Source organism: Ciona intestinalis, chromosome 8, assembly GCF_000224145.3.
Source record: "Ciona intestinalis chromosome 8, KH, whole genome shotgun sequence".
Classification (NCBI taxonomy): domain Eukaryota; kingdom Metazoa; phylum Chordata; class Ascidiacea; order Phlebobranchia; family Cionidae; genus Ciona; species Ciona intestinalis.
Genome location: NC_020173.2, coordinates 4,211,654 through 4,233,958, shown reverse-complemented (window position 1 = coordinate 4,233,958; position 22,305 = coordinate 4,211,654). Strand labels below are relative to the sequence as shown.

Genomic DNA, 22,305 nt, shown 5'->3' with positions numbered 1-22,305 from the left:
TATGGGATACCCGTAACCACTAGCAACCGCTCAGACCGCAGGTCCGCGCATGCGCATTTAACTAGCGTAGTAACAAAGCCCATCGGTTCCGTCAGTTGTTGGCATCCTGCATACAGGTCAAACCGGATCAACGTATTTTTAATTTTTCGCGACTGTCGATAAATTTAAGATCATGGAACAAGTTGATTCAGTCGAAATAGGAGGTAAGTGATTGGGATTATCTGAGCAAGTCGTTTAAGTTAAATGTTGTTATATTTTTTTCGCGACGCAATCACCGGTCTAGTTGTGTCTGTTAATTCTTCAGCGTTCTAAAGCGCGCGTACGCCATGTTTTAGTTACTGCAATACGGGGAGCGGTAATTTTGTACAAAACGCACGTTTCGATATCTGATATGCGTTGTAGTTAGTTCTGAAAATGGCATAATACGACTCTGTGTGTTACGTACCACGTAGGGGATTTCTTACACATGTTTTATGTTAAATAAAATGTGTTTTTTTCGGCGCATGGAGTAAATTATTCAATCAAAAATCGTAGTTCACAGTTTAAAATATTGTGCTCGTAAGTCTTATAGCTACAATGTATCGTGTACTTTAAGATAAGAACATTACACTGTTTATAAATGCTCGACGAAAATGTATAGACCATTTGATGTACACGATAGCCGTCTTGAGTTTCATTCTGAAATACGGTTAAATGAAGATACCTTTTCATCGGGAATGTTTTACAGTGAATCACGGTAATCACTCGTTGCATTTTCGTATATGCCACCGTCAGAAGTTGTTTCGATAACACGAATTTTCTCTGTAATTGCGAAATTACATTTTTGTAAAATTAACTTTTCCGATGCAACTCTGTTGACCACCTTGTCAGCGAAATTGTCTGTTCCCAGCGCTTAATATGTTGCTGTAATAACAAACACTATATAAAGAAACACATTATTATACATTATGGGATGCCCGTCGCCCATAGCAACCGCCAACACGTGATCGTTTCGTAGCCATTAGCGCGAAACGAAGAGAATGGCGGGTTTGATCGTCATTTTAATCAGAATTGCCTAACAAGTTGAAGCGATTTGAATTTGCGATTGCAGTTTCAAAGTTTTTGAACTTGGTCAAAAGCGATGGATTTCCGTAGCATTGAATCGAATAAAAATTGGCAGTCTGGATATGCCGAAGAATATTCAGGTCGAGGTCGACTAAGTTTGATTATCTCTGTCTGGTTGTAACTCGTTGCGGCGTTTTGTGTTTTATGTAGCGCCCGCGCCGCCATTGCTTAACCCTAGTGACGTAGCACACGCACTGCACACGGCGTGCCGAAATTTAATCTGTGTCTCGGTATTTTTACAAACCGGCTTTTTGTGTTAAACTTACATAATAAAAATAAAACAATTTCCCATTTCCGAATCTTTTATTCAGATGATGATATTGAAGAATCAGTAGAAGAAAAACCAAAGAAAAAAACGAAGAAGAAAGATCGCAATAAAAAGGCAAAGAAACGCAAGAGAAATGAAGTACATAGGATTTTACAATTCACCTAGCTTTTAGTTCTGCTGTTTAAACACATTTGCTATGCCTCATCCGCTCATTGTTTTCTGTATTATAAACATTTGGCAAAATTCAATGATTGTTAAAAAATGACGATGCACCAGGAACTTTAAAACTTAAGTAATAGATTATTTGAAATGAATTACAATAATATAAATATATATTAAATAATTGTATGTGGAAATTTAAATCTCTTGTTTACAAAAGCTATTTGTGGGTATAACACCATCATACTTCATACTAAATTTTTTCAGGACAGTGACATTGACTTGCGTGGATTGTCCGATGGTAACAGTGATGCAGAAGTTGCCGCAGCGTTGGCTCTTTCACTTGATCATACTGCAAATGTTGGGGAGGACAAACCTAAAAAGAAGAGGAAGAAGGAGAAGAAAAGAAGAGCGAGTCCGGATGATGTGTCAGATGATGCTGGGACTTCACTACAAGCAACAAAAGCGGAAACAAAAACTGAAAAGGTATGCCCGGAAAGCTTAATATTTGTTTAGTTATGATGTCTAGAGAATTGCATTGTAACTTAAGTATTTAAATAGAAATATAATATTTAGAAAATTGCATTGTAATATAATATTTAGTTTTCTTTTGGCTCTCACTTTTGATTCAATTTGCATTTGAACTCACGAAAATATTAAAGAGTTTAATTTCTACAATTCTACAATCAGCGATTGCAATTGTTTCAAAAATGCACCAGCTGCAACATATTAAAAATATATTCTAATAAACACTGATAAATAGCAAATTAGATTTTTTTAATATTGCTTTATTTTAGCAAGACTTTGCAGAAACAAGGTTTACCATTCAGTGATATAACACTAACACTATAATAACAGTTTAATCATTTGTATTATACGACTGTTTTTATTAATTGTTATTCTCTAATTTAGGATTTAAAATCTTCTGCTGAACTAATTGCTGAATGGAATCTTCAGCCATTTGAACACGAACATGATGAACAAGATTATTCAGTAAGTGATTAATTTAAAAAATACACAATGTGTAACTTTCTGAGGTAATTTATAAACTGTTTTAATTCTAGAATACAATTAGTTGCTTTCTTATTCCTAACAGATGTTAATATAAAACTATTAGTCTCTGTAGAATGATCATTCCTAAATTACTGTGCAACAATTTATAAACCATTTAATTGTATTCAGGATATTCTAGAATACCTAATTATTGTGCAATGTGTATCTCAAGTTTTGCATTATTTATTTTCGTTTTCTATTTCAGACATTGACCACTTATCGGCTGTTCAGTCAGCACATTAAGCCAATGTTAGCACGAGTTTATCCTCGCTTGCCAATATCTCGAACCCTTACTATCGTAGCAGCGATGTGGAGAGAGTTTTCCAATTCACCCAAATTTTACAAAAACAATCAAAGCACATCTGCAGAAGTGGAGGAAGGGGTTAAGGAGGGGAATTCCCGGGGCCCAGCTGTTTCTGTAGACCTTGTACCTGTTGCGGTGGAACGCAAAAATAGAAGTATGTTTTTTTGGATAAATGATTAATTAATGGTAATTTAATGTTTACATTTGTGAAAGAATATGCAAAATATATGAAAAATCGACTAGTGGTAGTGCCTTGTGTTAGCCTTTTTAAAAGTTTTATCTCTTTAAAATTAGGCAGAAGTAGCACGCCAAAGGTTGTTGCTCAAAAGAAAGAGAAGAAAGTAGCTCCTCTGCGGATCCGTCTTCCCACTAAAAAGAAGAAAAAAGGAGCATCGGTTAGTAGTTTCCTTGTTAAACAATAAGGCATGTTTGGCTCCTATGTTTGGACCCTATTATTTTTAACTACATTACATAGCATGTGTGTATGTATATATATATACATGCTAAGTTTTCTTTTTGGTATTTGAAAATAACGATATTGCATTACCAGAGTGAAGAGGACAACTCACCATCTGATAATGAATCAGATCTTGAGTTTGAGCAGACTCTTGCAGCTGCATCACAGCAGACAGCGAGTGACAGCTCATCTAGTCGTCCTTCCTCAAGGAAGAGCAACCAGAAACCAAAAACTAAAAAAGCAATGGTTAAGAAGAAGAAACAACCAAAACCAAAACGTAAGTGAACTTAAAACTGAGACAATATGTCTGCTTAATTTTTTTAATCTTAAAAGATTTAAATGTTTTGTTGCGACATAAAATTATTTTCCTCTATATTACTGTATACTATTTTCTAGAATTTGTATCTTTTTATAACCTTTTCCTAAGTATATATATATCTTTATTGAACATTTTCTTGAGTATATATATAGCCTATGTATCTTTAACATGATTTTCTTCTTCAACTTCAGCTGAGGATGAAGATGGATATGAAACTGATCATCAGGATTATTGTGAGGTTTGCAAACAAGGAGGAGAGATTATCCTCTGTGACGGATGTCCTCGTGCGTATCATCTTGTATGTTTGGAACCTCCTCTTGATCAACCTCCTGAAGGAAGCTGGCCATGCCCTACTTGTGTAAGTTTTTTAAATGAATGAATGTAAGTAACTTATTTACTCTTCCAGGGCAAGTTTTTTTGATTATTTTTTGTCTATGGCTGACAGTCTATGGCTGACAATTTGTACAGCCCAAAGGTGACCATTGGCTTGGAGCAATTGTCTTTCCTAAGGACATATACACCCACACTGGTAACAACAACGCCTTGAAAACTGTAAACCTCTAGGTTACAGACAGGTGCACTAATCAATTGATTGTGCCATTAGACCAAAACTGTAACGTAACAGACAATAGTTCAACAAATTATATAAGAGATGTGAGAGAGAGATTTTTCACTTAAATGGTATTGTCAGTCTCTAGTTCAATAAGATTTTATTTTAGTATAAAACTAAGTCCAAGGTCTTTTCTTAGGTGAAGAATGGGATTAAACCAAAGGTACGTGGCGCTGAAAAAGATGAAGATTATGATGATCTTGAAGAGGAGGAGGAGGCTGAGGAAAATATGGATGAACATATGGAGTTTTGCTCTCGATGCAAGGATGGAGGGGACTTGTTGATCTGTGATACTTGTCCTCATTCTTACCATCTTAACTGCCTCAACCCACCTGTGGAGAAAGTTCCAGAAGGAGAATGGTCGTGCCCACGTTGCACTGTGAGTTGTGATTCAAGTAATTTACTAACCGATATAGATAGTATATGTGTGTAAATTTCAATATTACTGCTTTACCGATTATTGAGGAACACATATAGCACATACTATCTAAATATCCTGATTGTGTGTTAAACAATTACCAGGGGTCTATGGGAGTCGTGAGGCTATGGTTTTATAGTTCTTAAATATTAAATGAAAAGGTATCCTATCTTCATCTTTTTCCAACCTACTATGTACAGTTTTTTTAATATTTTATAGTCGTTTACCACTTTTTGTCTGTGAATTTTTTTTGTGACTATTCTACTAAGCAGAAGGAATATAGTTGTCATTATTGGATCTTTCTAGTTTCTAATCATTATTATGTTTGTAGTGTCCGATGCTAAAAGGAAAATGTCAGCGAATATTAGCATGGAAGTGGCGTGACGCTCCGTACACAGAAGTAGCTGATAACCGACCTGGACATGAGGGCTCCATGAAAAAGTTATGGGGTTATAAACAACGGGAGTTTCTGATCAAGTTTCACGCTTTTTCGTACTGGGATGTGGAATGGATAAGTGAACTGCAGATGGAGATATATTGCCCACATCAGGTGAATGATTAATGTAACTTAAGGACAGTTCTTATAACGAGGGGGCCTCTTGCTCGCTTGTAATTTACCACATTTATAACTTTATGGGTGACAATTTTTTTTGTGAAGGACATTTTTTCAACCAACCTAATTTTTTATATTTTTTTTTGTTTTTGTTTCTTTAGTGGAGGACATATACTCGTCGTAACGATATGGAAGAACCAACACAACTAGATGAGGATGATGAATGGACAGACAAGCAGCTTATTGAAAAATATTATCGTTATGGAATCCAGCCAGAGTGGCTTGCTATACACAGAATACTGAATAGCAGGTTAGCCATTTTTTCTTTCATGTTCATAAGAAAGGAAATCAATCTAGAAAAATGTGTGATCAGTAATCACCTTCACTTTGGTACAGATATTGTAAAATACTAATACATTGATTGGCTATTTTACATATATTAACATACTTATGTATACAATATTGCACAATACCAAAACTAATCTTCATAAAATTTTAAATAAATTTCTATATAGTTTTTGAGTTGTATATTCGGTACCGAAAGATGTTATAATTTTCACTGTAAATTTTTATCTGATAATGGACCCTACGGTTTAATCGTTGTGAAACTTATGTTTAATAAGCCATCAGATAGGCGGGCACATCTTTTGATTCTGTAACCAAAGCTGTGTTCCAAATAGTAGTTGTGTCTTCAAATGAACCACCAGCATCTAACATGTCCATTCGATACTCAGTGTGCTTACACAGCTTGTTGTATATGGCAGTACCTGTTAATTGGTCTGTTACATTTTAAGTGAGACAATTTTAAATCATTCTAGGTATCTATAGAAAGTAACTAAAATGCTATATAGGCCTATGCAAGCTATTATAGTTCGTTATGTTTTATTAATACCAGTAATAATAGTTTTGTGTGACAGTGACAGTAGATTTTTTTCTACAATATGGCATGTTGTACTATAAATGTTTAGGTCCAAGTCAGTTTTTAAATGTGAGATTAGACACTTATTTTCATGTTTGTATTATAAATGTTTAGGCTGTAAGTTTAGAAATTGTTTTTATGTTTAGTTACTTTTTTTGCATTTCGCTGCCTTATCAGCCCAAGCCAGTTTCATCTGTAAAGCCAGTATTGCTCCAGTAACAGTAGGCAAGATGGTTGCAATAGATTTCTTCGTTGCAGCAGATACTAGGCTTGAATTCAGTTGAAAAATTACAACCTTTAAATTAATGTATGGCATTAGTAGCTGAACCGATGATGTTTTAGTTGTGTAGGTCCTGTTTAAATTGCTTATGTAAAATGCCAAAGGATGCATCTGATGTAATAGCATATTAACAGACTAACAGTTTGTCGATGCGACCATTGTGGGTGTATGTGTCCTTGGGCACGACACTTAGCAGCAACTGTTCTACCCCAGTGGCCACAAATAGGTTGTCTAAATTGTCAGCCGCAGTCATACATAAACAAAGACAAAAAAGAATAAAATTTGCCAAAAATAATCAACCACAAAGCTACATACGTAGTATTAGAAACTCGTATGCTGGTGCAAGGTGTATGAAACAGAACACCTGGGTTATAACAACTGTCGTTTTTTTCTTGCCACGCGAAGATAAAGTAAGTTACATTTAATTCAATAGTTGTTGTAGCACACATGGACCAATCTGAAAAAATGCGACAGTTGAAATTGAGATGGTTATATAAGTATATTCCTTATTTTCTGACATAGTAAATTTACTAACCTGTCCCACTTGCACCCCAATAACAATCAGTACAACAATAAGGTTGGCAATTTTGAACCTGCTTGACCTTGATTTCCATCTTTTAAACCCAGCCACAAATTTTGTGTGCATTGTTTTAAGTAGTAGCTTGTGGTCCAGTGCACTATTGTCGACAAGCTGTATCATAGTATAGTAAAGTAAATAAAAATAAACAACTGAAACATTTAAGTTTTTTTTAAATTTGCCTATTTTATGACCGTTTATACAGAAATATTTCTTCCGTAATAAAGCATTTATTTTTTGATAACACAAAACAAGTTGATAAATAGGAAAGAACACCTTAACTTCTCTTTCTAGGAATGGAGCTTCTTTCTTTTTCTTTCCCCCACCACCTACAAATTCCAATTAATAAATATCATTGATTTCTGTATTTCCCCAATGCAAGTTATAAGATTTATAACACATTTAGCAGAGGTAACAGAACATATCTTACTTTTTGCTGAAGTTGCTGTACTTTTAGAATCCACAGACATATTGTATCTTCTATCTATCCACTTAATACATCCAGTAACTAGTTGACAGTTTCAGCCTCAACTTCCAATTGATTATCCCGCCTCTATTTTTCCAATAATTGCTTGACTTCCTTCAATTGCTTGAGAATCCAAAGTTTAAAGTACTTAATAACTTCCATAGCTTCCCGCATTTTATTGTGGTGATAAATGTAACTTACTTTATCTTTGCTTAGTGGAGTAACAACAATCGTTATAACACAAATGTTTTGTTTTATACACCTCATGCATGCTTGCGAGGTACTACATACGTAACTTTGTGTGTGTTTATTTTTTCCTGTATAACAGAAAATTTAGGCAACCAATTAGTGATGATTTAGTTAGACTAATTCTCGCTAAGTGTCTTGCACACAGACACATGTGTTCACAATGGTACTATCGCCTTGAACCTATATACTCTTGGTTAGAGGCAGGCACGCTAACCAACTTTGCTACGACCGCTGTACTTTGTGTCTTGTATATGGAACTTACTGAATTTTCAACTCCTAATACATTGTTTTTGTTTAATTATAATGTGCGTTAAGGACCAATGTGGCGGGGTCATTATAAAAACTAACTGCTGGAGTTGAAGTTTTCCACTCTCTGTAACTGAAACTGTCATCTAAAAGCCATGTTTCTTTTAAAGTCATTCTGTTTATTACATCATCAACCAGCTTTATAAAACCATATACAGTATAACTAGTATACATACAAAGTTCAGTAAGCCATAATAAAAGCTGGAACTTCTTTGGTTTCTTTAGCAAGACCAGAGTTCCAGACGTTTTCAACATCTTTGAAATTTCCGCCAGCTTCCATCATTTTGATTCGATATTCAGTGTCTTTAAGAAGCTTATTGAACAAAGCTGCACCTAAAACAGGAACTTTAAAATAACACAATTTGTGGGAACACATTATTTTTTTACAATATGTCTTGGAGACCTTTTTTAAAATCCTAAAATTGTTTACGTACCAGTACAGACAGTAGAATTACATGTTTAATTTCCTTCATAAGGTTTACAGTTAGTTATAAGCTTAAATTAAAAGATACATCTCTACCAACTTTTCTTTGATTTATCTTGCTTTTTGTTCCAACCGAATTTCATTTGTAGTGAAAGCACAGCTGCAGTTATGCTCGGTAGGATTGTAGCTATGGCTGATTTTACTGTCCGGGACAGTTGCTTGTCAGGTATTTGAAATACAATCACCTGTTGCGTTGAATAACTGTTAATCATTTTTTTTATGCAAAATTTCATTATGCATTAATTTTGTGTCTTTTTACATACAATTTTGCTTAAAAATTTTTTTTTATCTACATATATATAAATACATAGTATTTTTTTACCTGTGCACACTGCACTATTATAACAATAATCACCACAGCCAGATGTGAACCGCCGAAAATTAATGCTTTGTTTCTCCAACGTTTATATGAATCTGTAAACCTGCTGTGTAGGTTTTCCAGCAAAAACATGTTGTCTACTTCCTTAGGATTAATCACCTGAAAATTAAAATTCTGTTGGTTAATATATATACATATTATGCAATAAACATTGTTACAATATTTCGCCCAGCAAATTTTCCAAATGCGTCAAAAATGAAACAGTTTTCGAAATCACTTGTCTTTTAAAATTGTTTTAGTCATGAATTTAATATACTGATGAAACTTTATTATAAAATACACTTTTATATATATTTTTTTATATTGAGGTTTAGTGTCTTGAGATATGTTTCAGCTTAACCATAAAATCACTTTTTTTCACTTACTTTAATTTGTGACTTTGAGTATTTGACTGTCTTCTTTTTTGGTGCCATAACTCGAATTTTATTTAAAATATTTATTTTCAGCTGTAAAAAATGTTGTAAAACGTTTAAAAAAATTACCAACTTATTAAAAAATATTTAGAAATCATAGGCATTGCCTTTTGATCCACTACACTAAAAAATAACTATGTGAACCGATATACACTGACATATACAACCATTAGCAACAGGAAAATAGCCAAAGAATTGAAAATATAAATGCAAATTGAACCACATCCTGTTGTTCATGTTCCCACCATAGTTTTCCAACACTAACTGAATAACCTTTTATGTTGCCTTATGAATTTAAATTTTGTAACCTTTTGTAGGAGATATGTAATATTTTAGTCATTGTTTGTTTTTCTTGAATTAAGGTATGATATAGTAATATTCACCTAAAATAATAGTTAAATATTTAAACAGCAAAACATTTAAAATTTGTTAAAGTTTTCATAATACTGTACAAAATATAAGTTTTAAATTGTATGATAAAACCAAGTGACCTGTAAAGAGTAAAAACAAAGATTTCTAATTCTTTGATCTTTTGTTTCTTTAGAAAAGTTCCACGGTCTTCACAACTGCAGTACCTTGTTAAATGGAAGCATCTAGCTTATGATAAAGCAACATGGGAACCAGAAGACAAGGACATCCCTGGGATGAAAGATGAGATCAAGAAATACAAAGAGCACAAGTAATTATTTTTTTTTTTTTCCGAAACTTCATGTTTGTTGTATTCATTTTTTTGTAGAAACTTTATTGAAGGTGGAAAAGGAGGAAAGAAGAAAAAGAGAAAAGATGAGAAAAAGAACCGTCCTGATGTGAGTGCAAATTTTACAACATTTTAGATTATTTATAAAAGTCAATGTCATCTTTTTAATCTGTCATTGCTTTTTTAAGCATTATTTTAAAAAAGTCCGATCTGGCTGTTGGTTGAAACTGGACTAAATATCAGGTCATAGGACATTCTTTGCTGTTGGTCCCTACAATCATATAGATTAAACTAGAAATCCTGTCTTATCTAACCATATGACACAACTTACATTTTTTCAGCCTTCTGAGAAATATGTAGACCAACCAACCTTCATTACGGATCTTGGATTATCTCTGCATGAATATCAACTTGAAGGTTTAAATTGGCTTCGTTTCTCATGGACTCAGGTTACAATAGTTTATTGCTTATTTTTAGCTTGGAAAAAAAATTCTCATTTTTACAGACATTTTCCTAAATAATTTATAAAAAATAACAATACTGTTTAACATAAGCAATTTGTTTAAACGCAGAAATGAATGTATGAAACTTTTTTACCTTCACGCAGTGGGACAATAAAAGTCATTATAATAGGGTTGTTCTGTTTCATACACGTTCCCACTGAGTTGGAGTAATTGTCATTAAAATGTCTTGCCTAAAGACAAATACACCAACAAGGGTCAATGGTAGCAGCATTGAGTATTGAACCCGTAACCTCTTTGTTAGAAACAGGCGCACTAACCAGACAGAAACATGCTTTCACATAGGATATTTATTTTTCAGGGAACAGACACAATTTTAGCTGATGAGATGGGTTTGGGGAAAACTATTCAAACGATTGTGTTTGTCAAGTCATTAGTTGAAGAGGTTTGTGGCTTTTTATACCTTTGATTTTGTGTGGAAAGCACTTGTGTTTTATAGAATATAGCTTGCTTTATCCTCACCTGGCCGAAAATTGACAGTCATTATACCACGGGGGTTCTGTTTCATACACCTCGTGCCAGCTTACGAGTTGCCACGTTTGTAGGTGATTTATTTTTTTCTTCATGGCTGACAATTCGGGCAACCCATTAGTGACCACTGGGTTGGAGCAATTGCTGTTATGTTTCTTGTTCATGAACTAATACGCCTACAATGGTAGCAATGACAAGCCTTGAACCTGTAACCCTTTAGGTTAGAGGCAGGCGCGCCAACCATTGTGCCATGGCACCAAATTATTCAAAAAATTAGTGAAGCAGCCGAATAACCATGACTTTAACCAGGGTCACACACGAGGTCCATTTTTAATCTCAGTTCCATTATCCACCATGATAAATTGGGAGAGGGAATTTGAGTTGTGGGCTCCGAACTTGTATGTTGTGTCATATTATGGTGATCGTGATTCAAGGGCTGTGATAAGAGACAATGAATTTTCTTATGATGATAATGCTATTCGATCTGGTGCTAAAGCTTCAAGATTAAAAGTATGGTCTGACATGTTTTGTATTCAAAAAAGTATGTTTGTTTTATTTTGTATTAAAAAAGTATGTGTTTTAATTTGTTTATATAAGTAACCCTTACCCTGAGGCTGAGTAAAAAATAAAAACTTAAAAAAAAAAAAAATTGTAAAAAAAAATGTTTACAAAATTGTAAAAAAAATTGTTCACAAGCTAAAAATTTGAAAATTGTTACATTTTAAAAAATGCATGATTTTTTTCTACAGTCTGGATGTTTAGTGAAGTTTCATGTCCTACTCACATCATATGAGATGTGCACGATAGACTCTGCTACTCTATCCTCTGTAGATTGGGTCATGGTGTGCATTGATGAGGCTCACAGGCTCAAAAATAATCAGTCAAAGTTTTTCAAGTAAGTTTTATTTAATCATTGAATTTTCAAAGCTCTAAAAATACATCTAGTTTATGAAATTATCTGCAAATTATCTTTTTGGGTCCTGTATATGTTGTTTTTAAGTAAAAAACTGGTCATTGAAATTAGACAGAAAAATAGTCTTAATTTTTTAAATCCAAGTCCCTTTTTATTATTATAATATTTTCTAGTTTAAATCAAACATGGATTTTTCCAGGGTCTTGTCAGAATACAACGTGGCACATAAACTCCTACTGACTGGCACACCATTGCAGAATAATCTAGAAGAACTTTTTCACCTGCTTAACTTTTTAGTTCCTGATAAATTCACGTAAGTTGGAATGTTTCAAAATATCCTCTGATTGAGACAATGACTGCAAATTGTAAATTAAGGTTTTTATATTGTTTCAGTAAATACACAGGTAAAACTTTTATGTTTTGATCATCTTTGTGTCCTTTTACAATGTTAAATATTAAATAAAAAAATACAAATGATTTTTCAAACATTAAAATAAACTTTTCCTAGTGATATGAACGGATTCTTGGATGAATTTGCGGAGATTGCTCAGGAAGATCAAGTGAAGAAACTCCATGAGATGCTTGGTCCTCACATGCTTAGGAGGTTGAAAGCAGATGTGCTAACTGTAAGTGTAACCAGTTTTCTGTTTTCTATTCCTAATGAAATCTAAAGTTGACACATCTATCTGCCCCGTCTGTGACAACGAAGATGAGACATCCTTTCACTATGGTGGCGTACGCCCAGCATTTGTGAATGCAAGTTGGAGCATCTAGCCTTGGCCGAGCTGTCAAGGAATGATCTCCCATCTTTTACTATTAAAGCCCATGTCTAAATCCTATGACCCATGTCGTACCACGCTGCGGGACCTCACTTACATAGAATGAACCAAGTCTCATATGGTAGCATCTTGGCTGTTTCTGCCTTTAATACAGTAACCCTGCTGTGCCTTGCTGCATATTTCCACCAATAGTAATCTAATTATTTGATTGAAATATATTTTAAGGGTCTTGCGTCGAAAAGTGAATTCATTGTGAGAGTGAATCTCTCTCCTCTGCAGAGGAAGTTTTATCGCTACATCCTCGCGAGGAACTTTAAAGGATTAAACTCAAGAGGAGGACCAAACAACTCCTCTCTTCTCAACATCATGATGGATCTGAAGAAATGTTGTAATCATCCTTACCTCTTCAATAAACCTGCAGAGGTAGGAAAAAAAGACTTTTCTGGTTAAAATACAACAAATTTAAACTCGTTAATCCAAAAAAATTCAGTAAAACCTGTTTTGAAGTTGTATGTCTGAAATAAAACAAAATTTAAAAAAAAATAATTTCTAGTTTAAATACACCATATTTAAACTAGTTTTTAACGAAATAAACAAAACTTGATCAGTTTTTAAGTTGTATACCTGGATCAAAACAAAACTGAAATAAAAAGTCTTTCTTTAAAATACAACTCATTTAATTTATTTATTAACTTTTTTTAAAAGAAATGTAAATCATTATTCCTATTTCCCAGGAAGCGCAGAGAAGCCACAACGGTGCATTTGAAGGAACAGAGTTGACTAAGACAAGTGGAAAGCTCATCGTTTTGCAGAAAATGCTTCGGAAACTGAAGGATAGAGGAAACAGGGTTCTCATATTTTCACAAGTAGGTTTTTAAATATATTCATTTAAAAAAAATTGACTAAAGGGAATCCGATTTCTTTAGTTTGTAAATATAAATGCATCATGGCACCACAGTGAGCCTCAATTTATGAATTGCGACCAAAAATATGCCATTATTTGATTTGGTTGGGTACCCTACTACAGTGCTTCAAAAAGCCTTTTTGTATTAAAAATTTCCATACAAAATGACCCCAGGTTTCTGAAAAAATTGCCGCTACATTAAGTTTTTGTTAAAAACTACACAATTTTTATACAATACCTTTAAACTGTGTTCACAGATGACAAGAATGTTGGATATATTGGAAGACTTTCTGGAGTACGAGGGCTACAAATATGAAAGAATTGACGGCTCAATCACTGGATCTATTAGACAAGAATCTATAGATAGGTTTAATGGTAAGATTTCAATAAAACATTTGTTTTTTATTTTTTATGGGTGAGGTTCTGCAGCATGGCAGGGTGGGGCCGAGATATAGACCAGAGTTGTCCCATTACCCCAACATTCAGTCTGCTACAACCCTTTAGTGACCACTATGAGGGTGAGGCCCTTCAGCGTGGCATGACATGGGGGCTGAGATATAGATCAGGGTTAGCCCATTACCCCAACACTAAGTCTGCGACCATAAGTTCACACTGGGTTGGAGCAAATATTTGTTACGTGTCTTGCACAACAAACATATCAGTGCGAGCATGGAACTCAGTACTTTTCAATTATATATAATAAAAACCCACCCACTGCGCCAAACAAGTTTATTTAATATTATTTTAAAGCAGGGTCTTAAATTGAAATTTATGCTTTGTAGAGGCATGTAAGATTCATGCAATTGAAAAGAATATTTTTCTAGATTGATTTGTTTGTTTTAAAATTATTTTCATAATTGGTATAAAAAAATTTCTTTACTTTAAAAAACTGTACAAAACTTCCGATATACATAAACTTTTTTTTTTTCAACAGCTCCTAACTCTGACCACTTTGCATTTCTGTTATCTACTCGTGCTGGTGGTCTTGGTATCAACCTTGCCACAGCAGACACTGTGTTCATATATGACAGTGATTGGAATCCACATAATGATATACAAGCCTTCAGTCGAGCTCATCGTATCGGACAAACCAACAAAGTCATGATTTATCGCTTCGTTACAAAGAACTCCGTCGAGGAGAGAGTCGCAGAGGTATAGATACTTCTTGTAGTTTTTTAACAGAAAAGTTTTTTTAGCTTGTGTTTTGAATAAGACAGGTTTTTGTTTCACCTAATGCAAGCTTACAAGTTACCAGCCTTACCACGCATGTAACCTTGTGGGTAATTGTTTTTTTCTGTATGCTGAAAAATTTGGACAACCAATTAGTCCCCACTGGGTTGGAGAAATTGATGTTAAGTGACACCCACAATGGTAGTTGGATAAGCCTTGAACCCATTAACTTTGGGTTACAGGCATGTACGCTAACCAACAGTGCCAGATAAAAAATATTCTTAACTTTTTCTCTGTATTTCTAGGTAGCCAAGCGTAAAATGATGCTGACTCATCTCGTTGTACGACCTGGAATGGGTTCCTCTAAAACTGCCAGCATGACTAAGCAAGAATTAGACGATATTTTAAAATTTGGAACTGAAGCTTTATTTAAAGATGAAGATGGTATGTATGTTGGTTTTGTGTTTAAATCAGGGGTTTCTCGTGTTTTGTTCTACTTTTAACTGTATAATTGGATAACTTCCTATTTGTTTGGGCAATCCATTTATGACCTGTTGATTGAAAAATGTTATTAAAGTGTCTCACCCAAGGACATCCATGCCCTCAATGGTAGCAGCATCGAGCTTTAATCCTGGTATCCTGATAACCCCTAGTTAGAAGTTAAGCGCTCTAACGAATGCTACCAGGCATAACATAATTTATTAGCTCTTCTGATGTAAATTTGATAATTTCATTGCACCAACATTTTGCTGCCATCGGCCAAGACATCGGTTTGGTAAACATTTTACTTTTATTTAAAATTTTAAATATAAATTTTATATTTAAAGTTTAAATTTTGTTTTTATATATTTACCAGATGCAGAAGGAAATGATTTCATTCATTACGATGATAAAGCTATTGAAGCATTGCTTGATAGAAGCAAGGAAGGATTGGAAGCAAAGGAAAATGAGAATAGTCGAATGAATGAATATCTCAGCTCATTTAAAGTAGCCACATATAAATACAGTGAAACGCATGTTGAGGTAAGATATCTTATGTAAAGTTTGCTATTTGTGATGAAACCTGTGTGCTTACTGACTGTTAAGCGCGATGTGTGTATTTGTGTCAGAATATGTTTTTATACCTAGTTCAACATATTACCTATTTTTCTGTGCAGGCACCAGTGTTGACTATTAAAAACACAAAATGTTAACCATTAAATACACAGTGTTGACCACTGAAAAACAGAGTGTTGACCATTAACAAAATACAACACACAAAACAGTGGTGACCACTAAAAATACCACTAAAAATAATAGTGTTAACCATTGAAAAGCTAAGTGTTGAATACTAAAAAATCTTGTGTTGACCACTAAAAAATTCAATGTTGACCACTAAAAAATATACTGCTGACCACAAAAAAATCCAGTGTTTCCTATTATTTTTTCCAACCTTTTTTATCTAGCCGGAGCCAGAACGAGAGATAATTAAAGAGACGATGGAACAACCAGATCCGAATTATTGGGAGCGATTGTTACGACATCATTACGAACAACAACAGGAGGAGATTGCTTCTACATTAGGAAAGGGAAAGAGAATTCGAAAACAAGTTAACTACTACCATGCAGAGAATGCAACTGCTGCTGAGGTGGAAAGAGGTGAAAATAAATAATAAAATAAAATAATTTTTTTGGAAAAAATAGAAATTACATAAAATTATAACTAATGAAAAGATATTTTAATTTTCCTAAAATAAAAAAAATAAAAAAATTTTATAATGTTTTTTTCTTCAATTTTTTGCTCTATAGGCCAAGGAGGTTGGGAAGATAATGGGAGTGATTACTCCGGGATCAGTGAAGGAGGAGAGGAAGAAGATGAGGAGTTTGATAACAATGAAAGTGAGTTGAATGAATAACTTATTTATCTATCGTGGGGGGCAACGACAGTCGTTGTAACGCGCTTGTTCTGTTTTACACTTCTCGTTCCAGCTTACGAGTTGTTACTTTGTAAGTGATTCTTTTTTGTCTTTATGTATGGTACAATGGTAGAAGCGAGGAACCAGTTAATAAAATGGATTTTGTATTTTTTTAGATAAGCGACGTGGCAGACGTGAAAAAGATCGGCCGTTACCTCCCATGCTTGCTCGTGTTGCTGGGAATATTGAGGTATTTATCAATTTATATTTATGTAAGTGTGTCATAACAACTGTAACTTAACATATACTTTGAAACAGACAAATGTTGCTGTTTATCTCGACATTTCTTTTGTCAAACATTTAAAAGTTTTAGAAATAAAACTAACACCAATTTATTATTCACAAGTTTTTCTTTTCATGCTTTCCTTTTTGAATTAAAATAAAACAAACTTTTACTTATAAACTCCACTATTTTCACCACAAAAATAAAATATAATTTACCATTTCACTAAATTCTTGGTTCATTTTCAGTTTTCAACAAAAATTTCCTATATTTATTTCCTAGGTTTTGGGATTCTCTGGTCGTCAGCGTCGTACGTATCTAAACTTTGTGATGAGATATGGGATGCCTCCGACTGAAAACTTCCAAAGCAGATGGCTTGTTCGTGAGCTGCGTGTCAAGTCAGAAAAGGAGTTCAGGTTTTTTAAATATTACTGTTTATTGTGGCCTATATTAATTATTACATGTGTAACTATGTATGTAATTCTGCCGCATTTCACTTTGTGATTAGTTTGGACAATTTATTCAATTTGCAATGCTTGTATTTGTATTTTGGCTCTTTCAGCACAAATTTGGCTAAACGACGTTTCAACATCCTATTGAGGTTGTCTTTGCAACTAAAAAGACACTCAACGTTTTAACATTTTTTGTTTAATATAGTGTACCTACAATACCCTGCCATATATCTTTTGCCCTTATCTAATCCATTCTGCCAAAGCTATATCTTTGTGTAGAAATAATAAGGGCGAATATTATAATTGCTTTATATGGAAACTTAACACAAAGACTTGAGTTAGTTTCAAAGGCAAAGCATGACATAGAAAAAAATCCACAACTGTCATATTTTTTGGAAAAAAAATATTTAAGCCATTCGTTAGGTAAAATAAGCTGAAAAATCAATTAGCTATTACAGTGTTGACCATTTAAAAATACAGTGTTGACCAATTCTATTTACAGAGCATATACTTCACTTTTCATGCGCCATCTTTGCGAACCTGGTTCTGAAAACTCTGAAACTTATTCTGATGGAGTACCGCGTGAGGGGGTTTCCCGTCAGCATGTACTGACACGAATAGGAGTTATGGCTCTGATTCAGAAAAAGGTTTAATTTTTTACGAATTCAGTTTTACTATTAACAATAAAACTTTACTTAAATTATAGGAATCTATATTATGAAGGGCTCCTATGTTACCTGTTTTAGAAGCTATTGTTCTAGAAAAATGTTTTTCTTTTTGTGAGATACAAAAAATTGTTAGAACAAAATCTTCCTATAAAAGATAATTCTCAAATTGGTATGATGAGGAATTATTGGCATAATTTGAATCCAACTCAGAATAATTTTTGATTTGTCTGCCACTGATTATACATGAATGAGGTCTTCATATTTTTAGTTTTATTTTTTTCTACTCCAGGTAAAAGAATACAAGATAATAAATGGAGACTGGAGTTTACCCCAACTAAGTCCAATGTGGAAAAATCGTGGTTTAAATGCGGCAGCTCTCGCTGTTACATCAAATATTGCATCGCGCTCAAATACGCCAACGTCATCCTCTGCAAAATCTGCTGAGTCATCGGGTGCTCCTTCTCCAATTCCCTTGGTTGCCAAGACAACAACCATAGTTGACGAGCAGAAAGAAGTGCCAGGTATGTCTAGAAAATTAATGGTGTTTCTAAGTGGACGCTATTTACTCAAAGCCATATAATAAAAAACGAAAATAAAAAAAACAATAACCTAGGAAGTAAAATACATGGTAACTCTTAAGCTGGCACGAGAGATGGATAAGACAAAACACCCGTGTTTAACGACTGTGTTTAAATGGTAGTTGAGGCTAAATCTGAGGGAACCGCACAAGGGGAGAAAGTTACAGAAGAAACCGAAAAAGTGGAGAAAATGGAAGTGGAAGAAACGAAAGGTTGATTTCTTGACTTTTTACTTACTTTTTTTAATTATTTTTTTAAATACTTTTTTTTTAATTATTTATTTTTACCATGATAATTAAAGCAAAAAAAAACGTTGTATGAAGTGGCTTGTTTGATAGTATTAGCAGCAGAATCCTAATTATGTTGCCATTTTCTTATTTATAACGTTTTTTAATAAATAATAGATGCTGCACCAGAAACAACAAGTGAAGTCAAAACTGAAGCCAGTTCTTCTGCAGATAAACCAGGTATGTATATTCATCAGAAAAAATTTAAAAAAAAAAATTTAAATAAAGACATTTTTGCAAAATGGTTTGATAAAACTTGGAAAAATAATGGAAAAAATGTAATTGAAAATATTTTTGTATTATTCTGTGGTTTTAAAAAATCAATCTATTTTTTTAACTATTAGCCACAGAGCAAATCCCTGTAAAGGATGATCCCAGTTCATCATCTAAGGTGGAAGAAACTCCTCTTCCAATGACAGGACCTCAAAAGTTTATGTTCAACATTGCTGACGGAGGTATGGGACAAATAGTTAAACTTGAATTTCTTCGTGTTTTTTGTATTTTTGATTTAACTATATATATTCAACTATATACAACTATATATACTGCATTTTAGTTTTTTTTGGAAAAGTATAAAAAAATAGAAAACTTGAAAAATATTATATATAATTAAAAAATAGCAAACAAATTTAATTGAGCATTGTTGTTTAGGTTTCACAGAACTCCACACATTGTGGCAAACAGAGGAGCAAGCTGCTATACAATCAGGAAGACTAAACGAGATATGGCATCGTAAACATGATTACTGGCTTATTGCTGGTATAGCCATGTGAGTATTAAATATAAAACATACAAGTCACATACATGGTAAAAAAATTCTTTACTTTCATTTCAAATATTCTTTACTTCCATTTTTCAATTGAATATGCCTATAGTGTATATATTAGTTTTAAAGCAAAAAGTATTTCATGTAATTCAAATGAAAAATGTAAGGTTTGTTATTATATACAGCTAGATCCATTATATATTTATAACAATAATACTTTCATATACAGCCATGGTTACGCACGTTGGTCAGATATTCAGAACGATGTTCGATTTGCAATTGTCAATGAACCATTCAGAGCGATGCACGAAAAAGGAAATTTCTTAGAAATGCAAAACAAGTTTCTTGCCAGAAGATACAAGGCAAGTTTAAATAATATTTTACCCTCGTGTGGCAGGGGCAGCGACAGTCTTTATAACACAGGTGTTCTGTTTCATACACATGTGTGATTTTTTTCCAGATTTTATTTGATTTTATGTACTTTTATACAGCTGTTTATGTTCATATATATATTAGATTATATTACACGTATGACATATACATACTTATATTACAGCTGTTAGAACAAGCACTGGTGATAGAAGAACAATTACGTAGAGCGTCGTATTTAGGATTGGTACAAGACACAAAGCATCCTGCAATGTCGCTCAATGCAAGGTAATCATGTTGCTCTTCACCACGTACATGTTATGGTAGTAATATTTGTATCCAAGAGTTTATTGTAATTTTTTGATAACATATTTTTTGGTAATACTTAAAATTTGGAAATTTTTACCAATTCAGTTCCAAATTGATATTTTTCATTATTAAAAGATTTGGAATGCCAGTGAAAGTGTCATAGTGCAATACAATCCAATTCCACAGCAGCACTTATATATTGTGTAAAACATTAATAGAGTTTCTACCAAAACAGGTTTGCTGAAGTTGAATGTTTAGCTGAGAGTCATCAACATTTATCCAAAGAATCATTAGCTGGAAACAAACCTGCAAACGCTGTTCTGCACAAAGGTTCGTAACATAATCCCCAGTTTCCTAATTGACAATTTAATAAACTAATTAGTGACAACCGGTTAGGAGCAATAACCTTCCATTGAGAGTGTATCTTAAGGACAAACTGGCCCACAATAGTCGCAAACTTGAGTTTTAAGCCGGTATTTTGTAACAAGGCATATCACCCGCTCTGTTACAGCCCTAGTTAAACGAAGCTCTGTTACAGCCCTAGTGCCGAAGTGTTTTAGATCTTTACTAATAGTAGAATCTTGCACACAAAACATACGCCCATTATAACTATAAGGCTAACCTACATTTAGAAATATACATACATGAATTAAATCCAAAAGGCTGTTTAACATTTTAAAATGTGCATACACCCATTACATCTGAGCTAACCTTCATTTTACACTAAGTGTAATGTGTAACTAACCATTTAAATTATCCAGTGTTGAACCAACTAGAAGAATTGCTTGCTGACATGAAAGCTGACGTTGGTCGACTACCTGCAACTTTATCACGAATACCTTCTGTTGCTTCAAGACTACGAATGTCTGAACGTGGTATCTTGAGTAGACTTACTCAACAAAATGGAGATCATCAGGTAATTTGAATGAATGATTGTAACTTATTTACCCTCGCCTGGTTGGCGGTTGTTATAATGCGATGTTCTGTTTTATACACTTTGTGTAAATGAATGGTACAGTATCTTTCTTGATTACGTTGCTAAACAAACTATATTTCTTTGCAGGTTCCCAATACCAACTACCCACCCTACCACAAAATGCTAAGTGGTCCATTCTGTTCAGGTGAGCAAAAACAATAACCCGCACGCTCAGGACAACTTTTTGGTTTCTTCTGCTGGGAATAAATTCAACTTTTGTAGGACAGACAGCGTCGTCGAAAAGCCACACTTCAAGCAAAATCATTGATAGCAACAAGATCAATTATAACAAGATCCTTTCTGCCACACCTTCCAGCAGCACTAGCACTGAAAACGTGGGTGCTGCTAATACAGCAGCTGCCATACTAGCTGCCGTCAACGCCGAAGCGAAAAAAGACAGTGTAGTGATCACCATTGAAGATTAACCTGGCCTTGTTAAACAAATGCAGTATCATACTTCTATATACATCATGCTCATCAACAAATTGTATTTATCACGCTTTTAGTTCATGCTGCTTAGACAATGTTTCTGTTCTTGGCTTTCCTTTATAAAAAATTGTATTTATTCGTCCCAGTGGTGTTACAGCAACATGATTGCCCTCGCCAAAAAAAGATGTCGATCTTTTCGAACTATAACTGCAGTTGCTAGTGTATGCAAGCGTTTGTAAGAAGTTTTAATTTCAGGTTTAAACGTTATGCAGTTAAAAGTTATCACATCAAAACGGATGGCGTGGAAAACGTTAAATACATACATGCTATATATAGGTATATAGTATGACTATTGACTGTGCTCTAAAAAGTGACGCTCAAATGCGCGAAGCCTTATCTTCATTTTATGACCATCGTATTGAAGTTGTGTGATTTCTCGTTGAAGAAACCGCTCCGTTGGTCAAAAGTTAGCGCCAAAACTTTCGCCGATAGCGTTAACGCCCCGCAGCTATTTTACTGA

At 33.9% G+C, this 22,305-nt stretch overlaps 3 protein-coding genes across 5 annotated transcripts; 1 reads left to right on the top strand and 2 right to left on the bottom strand.

The window, feature by feature from the left end:
* The first annotated feature begins 85 nt into the window (after positions 1-85).
* On the top strand, positions 86-21,970 carry LOC100177127 (chromodomain-helicase-DNA-binding protein 4). Of its 3 annotated transcripts, none has more exons than XM_009861050.3 (41): positions 86-203; positions 1,416-1,510; positions 1,799-2,017; positions 2,444-2,524; positions 2,790-3,042; positions 3,183-3,283; positions 3,439-3,622; positions 3,856-4,022; positions 4,414-4,653; positions 5,024-5,242; positions 5,407-5,555; positions 9,863-9,997; positions 10,055-10,124; positions 10,357-10,464; positions 10,838-10,921; positions 11,317-11,517; positions 11,757-11,902; positions 12,120-12,233; positions 12,429-12,546; positions 12,925-13,122; positions 13,434-13,565; positions 13,861-13,978; positions 14,538-14,755; positions 15,079-15,217; positions 15,630-15,796; positions 16,219-16,411; positions 16,562-16,651; positions 16,845-16,918; positions 17,234-17,367; positions 17,906-18,050; positions 18,361-18,592; positions 18,772-18,861; positions 19,054-19,116; positions 19,281-19,391; positions 19,588-19,705; positions 19,932-20,064; positions 20,259-20,359; positions 20,616-20,710; positions 21,142-21,296; positions 21,444-21,501; positions 21,579-21,970. In XM_009861050.3, exons 1-41 carry the CDS (start codon positions 173-175, stop codon positions 21,779-21,781), a joined length of 5,682 nt encoding a protein of 1,893 aa, XP_009859352.1. In that variant the 5' UTR covers positions 86-172; the 3' UTR covers positions 21,782-21,970. The 3 variants fall into 3 exon arrangements, with proteins under 3 accessions (XP_009859352.1, XP_018668323.1, XP_018668322.1); XM_018812778.2 differs by lacking the exon at positions 86-203 and adding an exon at positions 1,022-1,184 and having other exon boundaries at positions 21,584-21,970; XM_018812777.2 differs by lacking the exon at positions 86-203 and adding an exon at positions 1,022-1,184.
* LOC100187352 lies at positions 5,669-7,565 on the bottom strand. The gene is made up of 5 exons (XM_002131919.4): positions 7,452-7,565; positions 7,298-7,350; positions 6,980-7,135; positions 6,315-6,459; positions 5,669-6,012 (listed from the first exon to the last, which is right to left on the bottom strand). Exons 1-5 carry the CDS (start codon positions 7,489-7,491, stop codon positions 5,861-5,863), a joined length of 546 nt encoding a protein of 181 aa, XP_002131955.1. The 5' UTR covers positions 7,492-7,565; the 3' UTR covers positions 5,669-5,860.
* Positions 8,152-9,897, bottom strand: LOC104265910. The gene is made up of 5 exons (XM_009861049.2): positions 9,810-9,897; positions 9,271-9,351; positions 8,849-9,004; positions 8,567-8,711; positions 8,152-8,375 (listed from the first exon to the last, which is right to left on the bottom strand). The coding sequence occupies exons 2-5, from the start codon at positions 9,316-9,318 to the stop codon at positions 8,224-8,226; spliced, it is 501 nt and encodes a 166-aa protein (XP_009859351.1). The 5' UTR covers positions 9,319-9,351; positions 9,810-9,897; the 3' UTR covers positions 8,152-8,223.
* Positions 21,971-22,305: the final 335 nt, after the last annotated feature.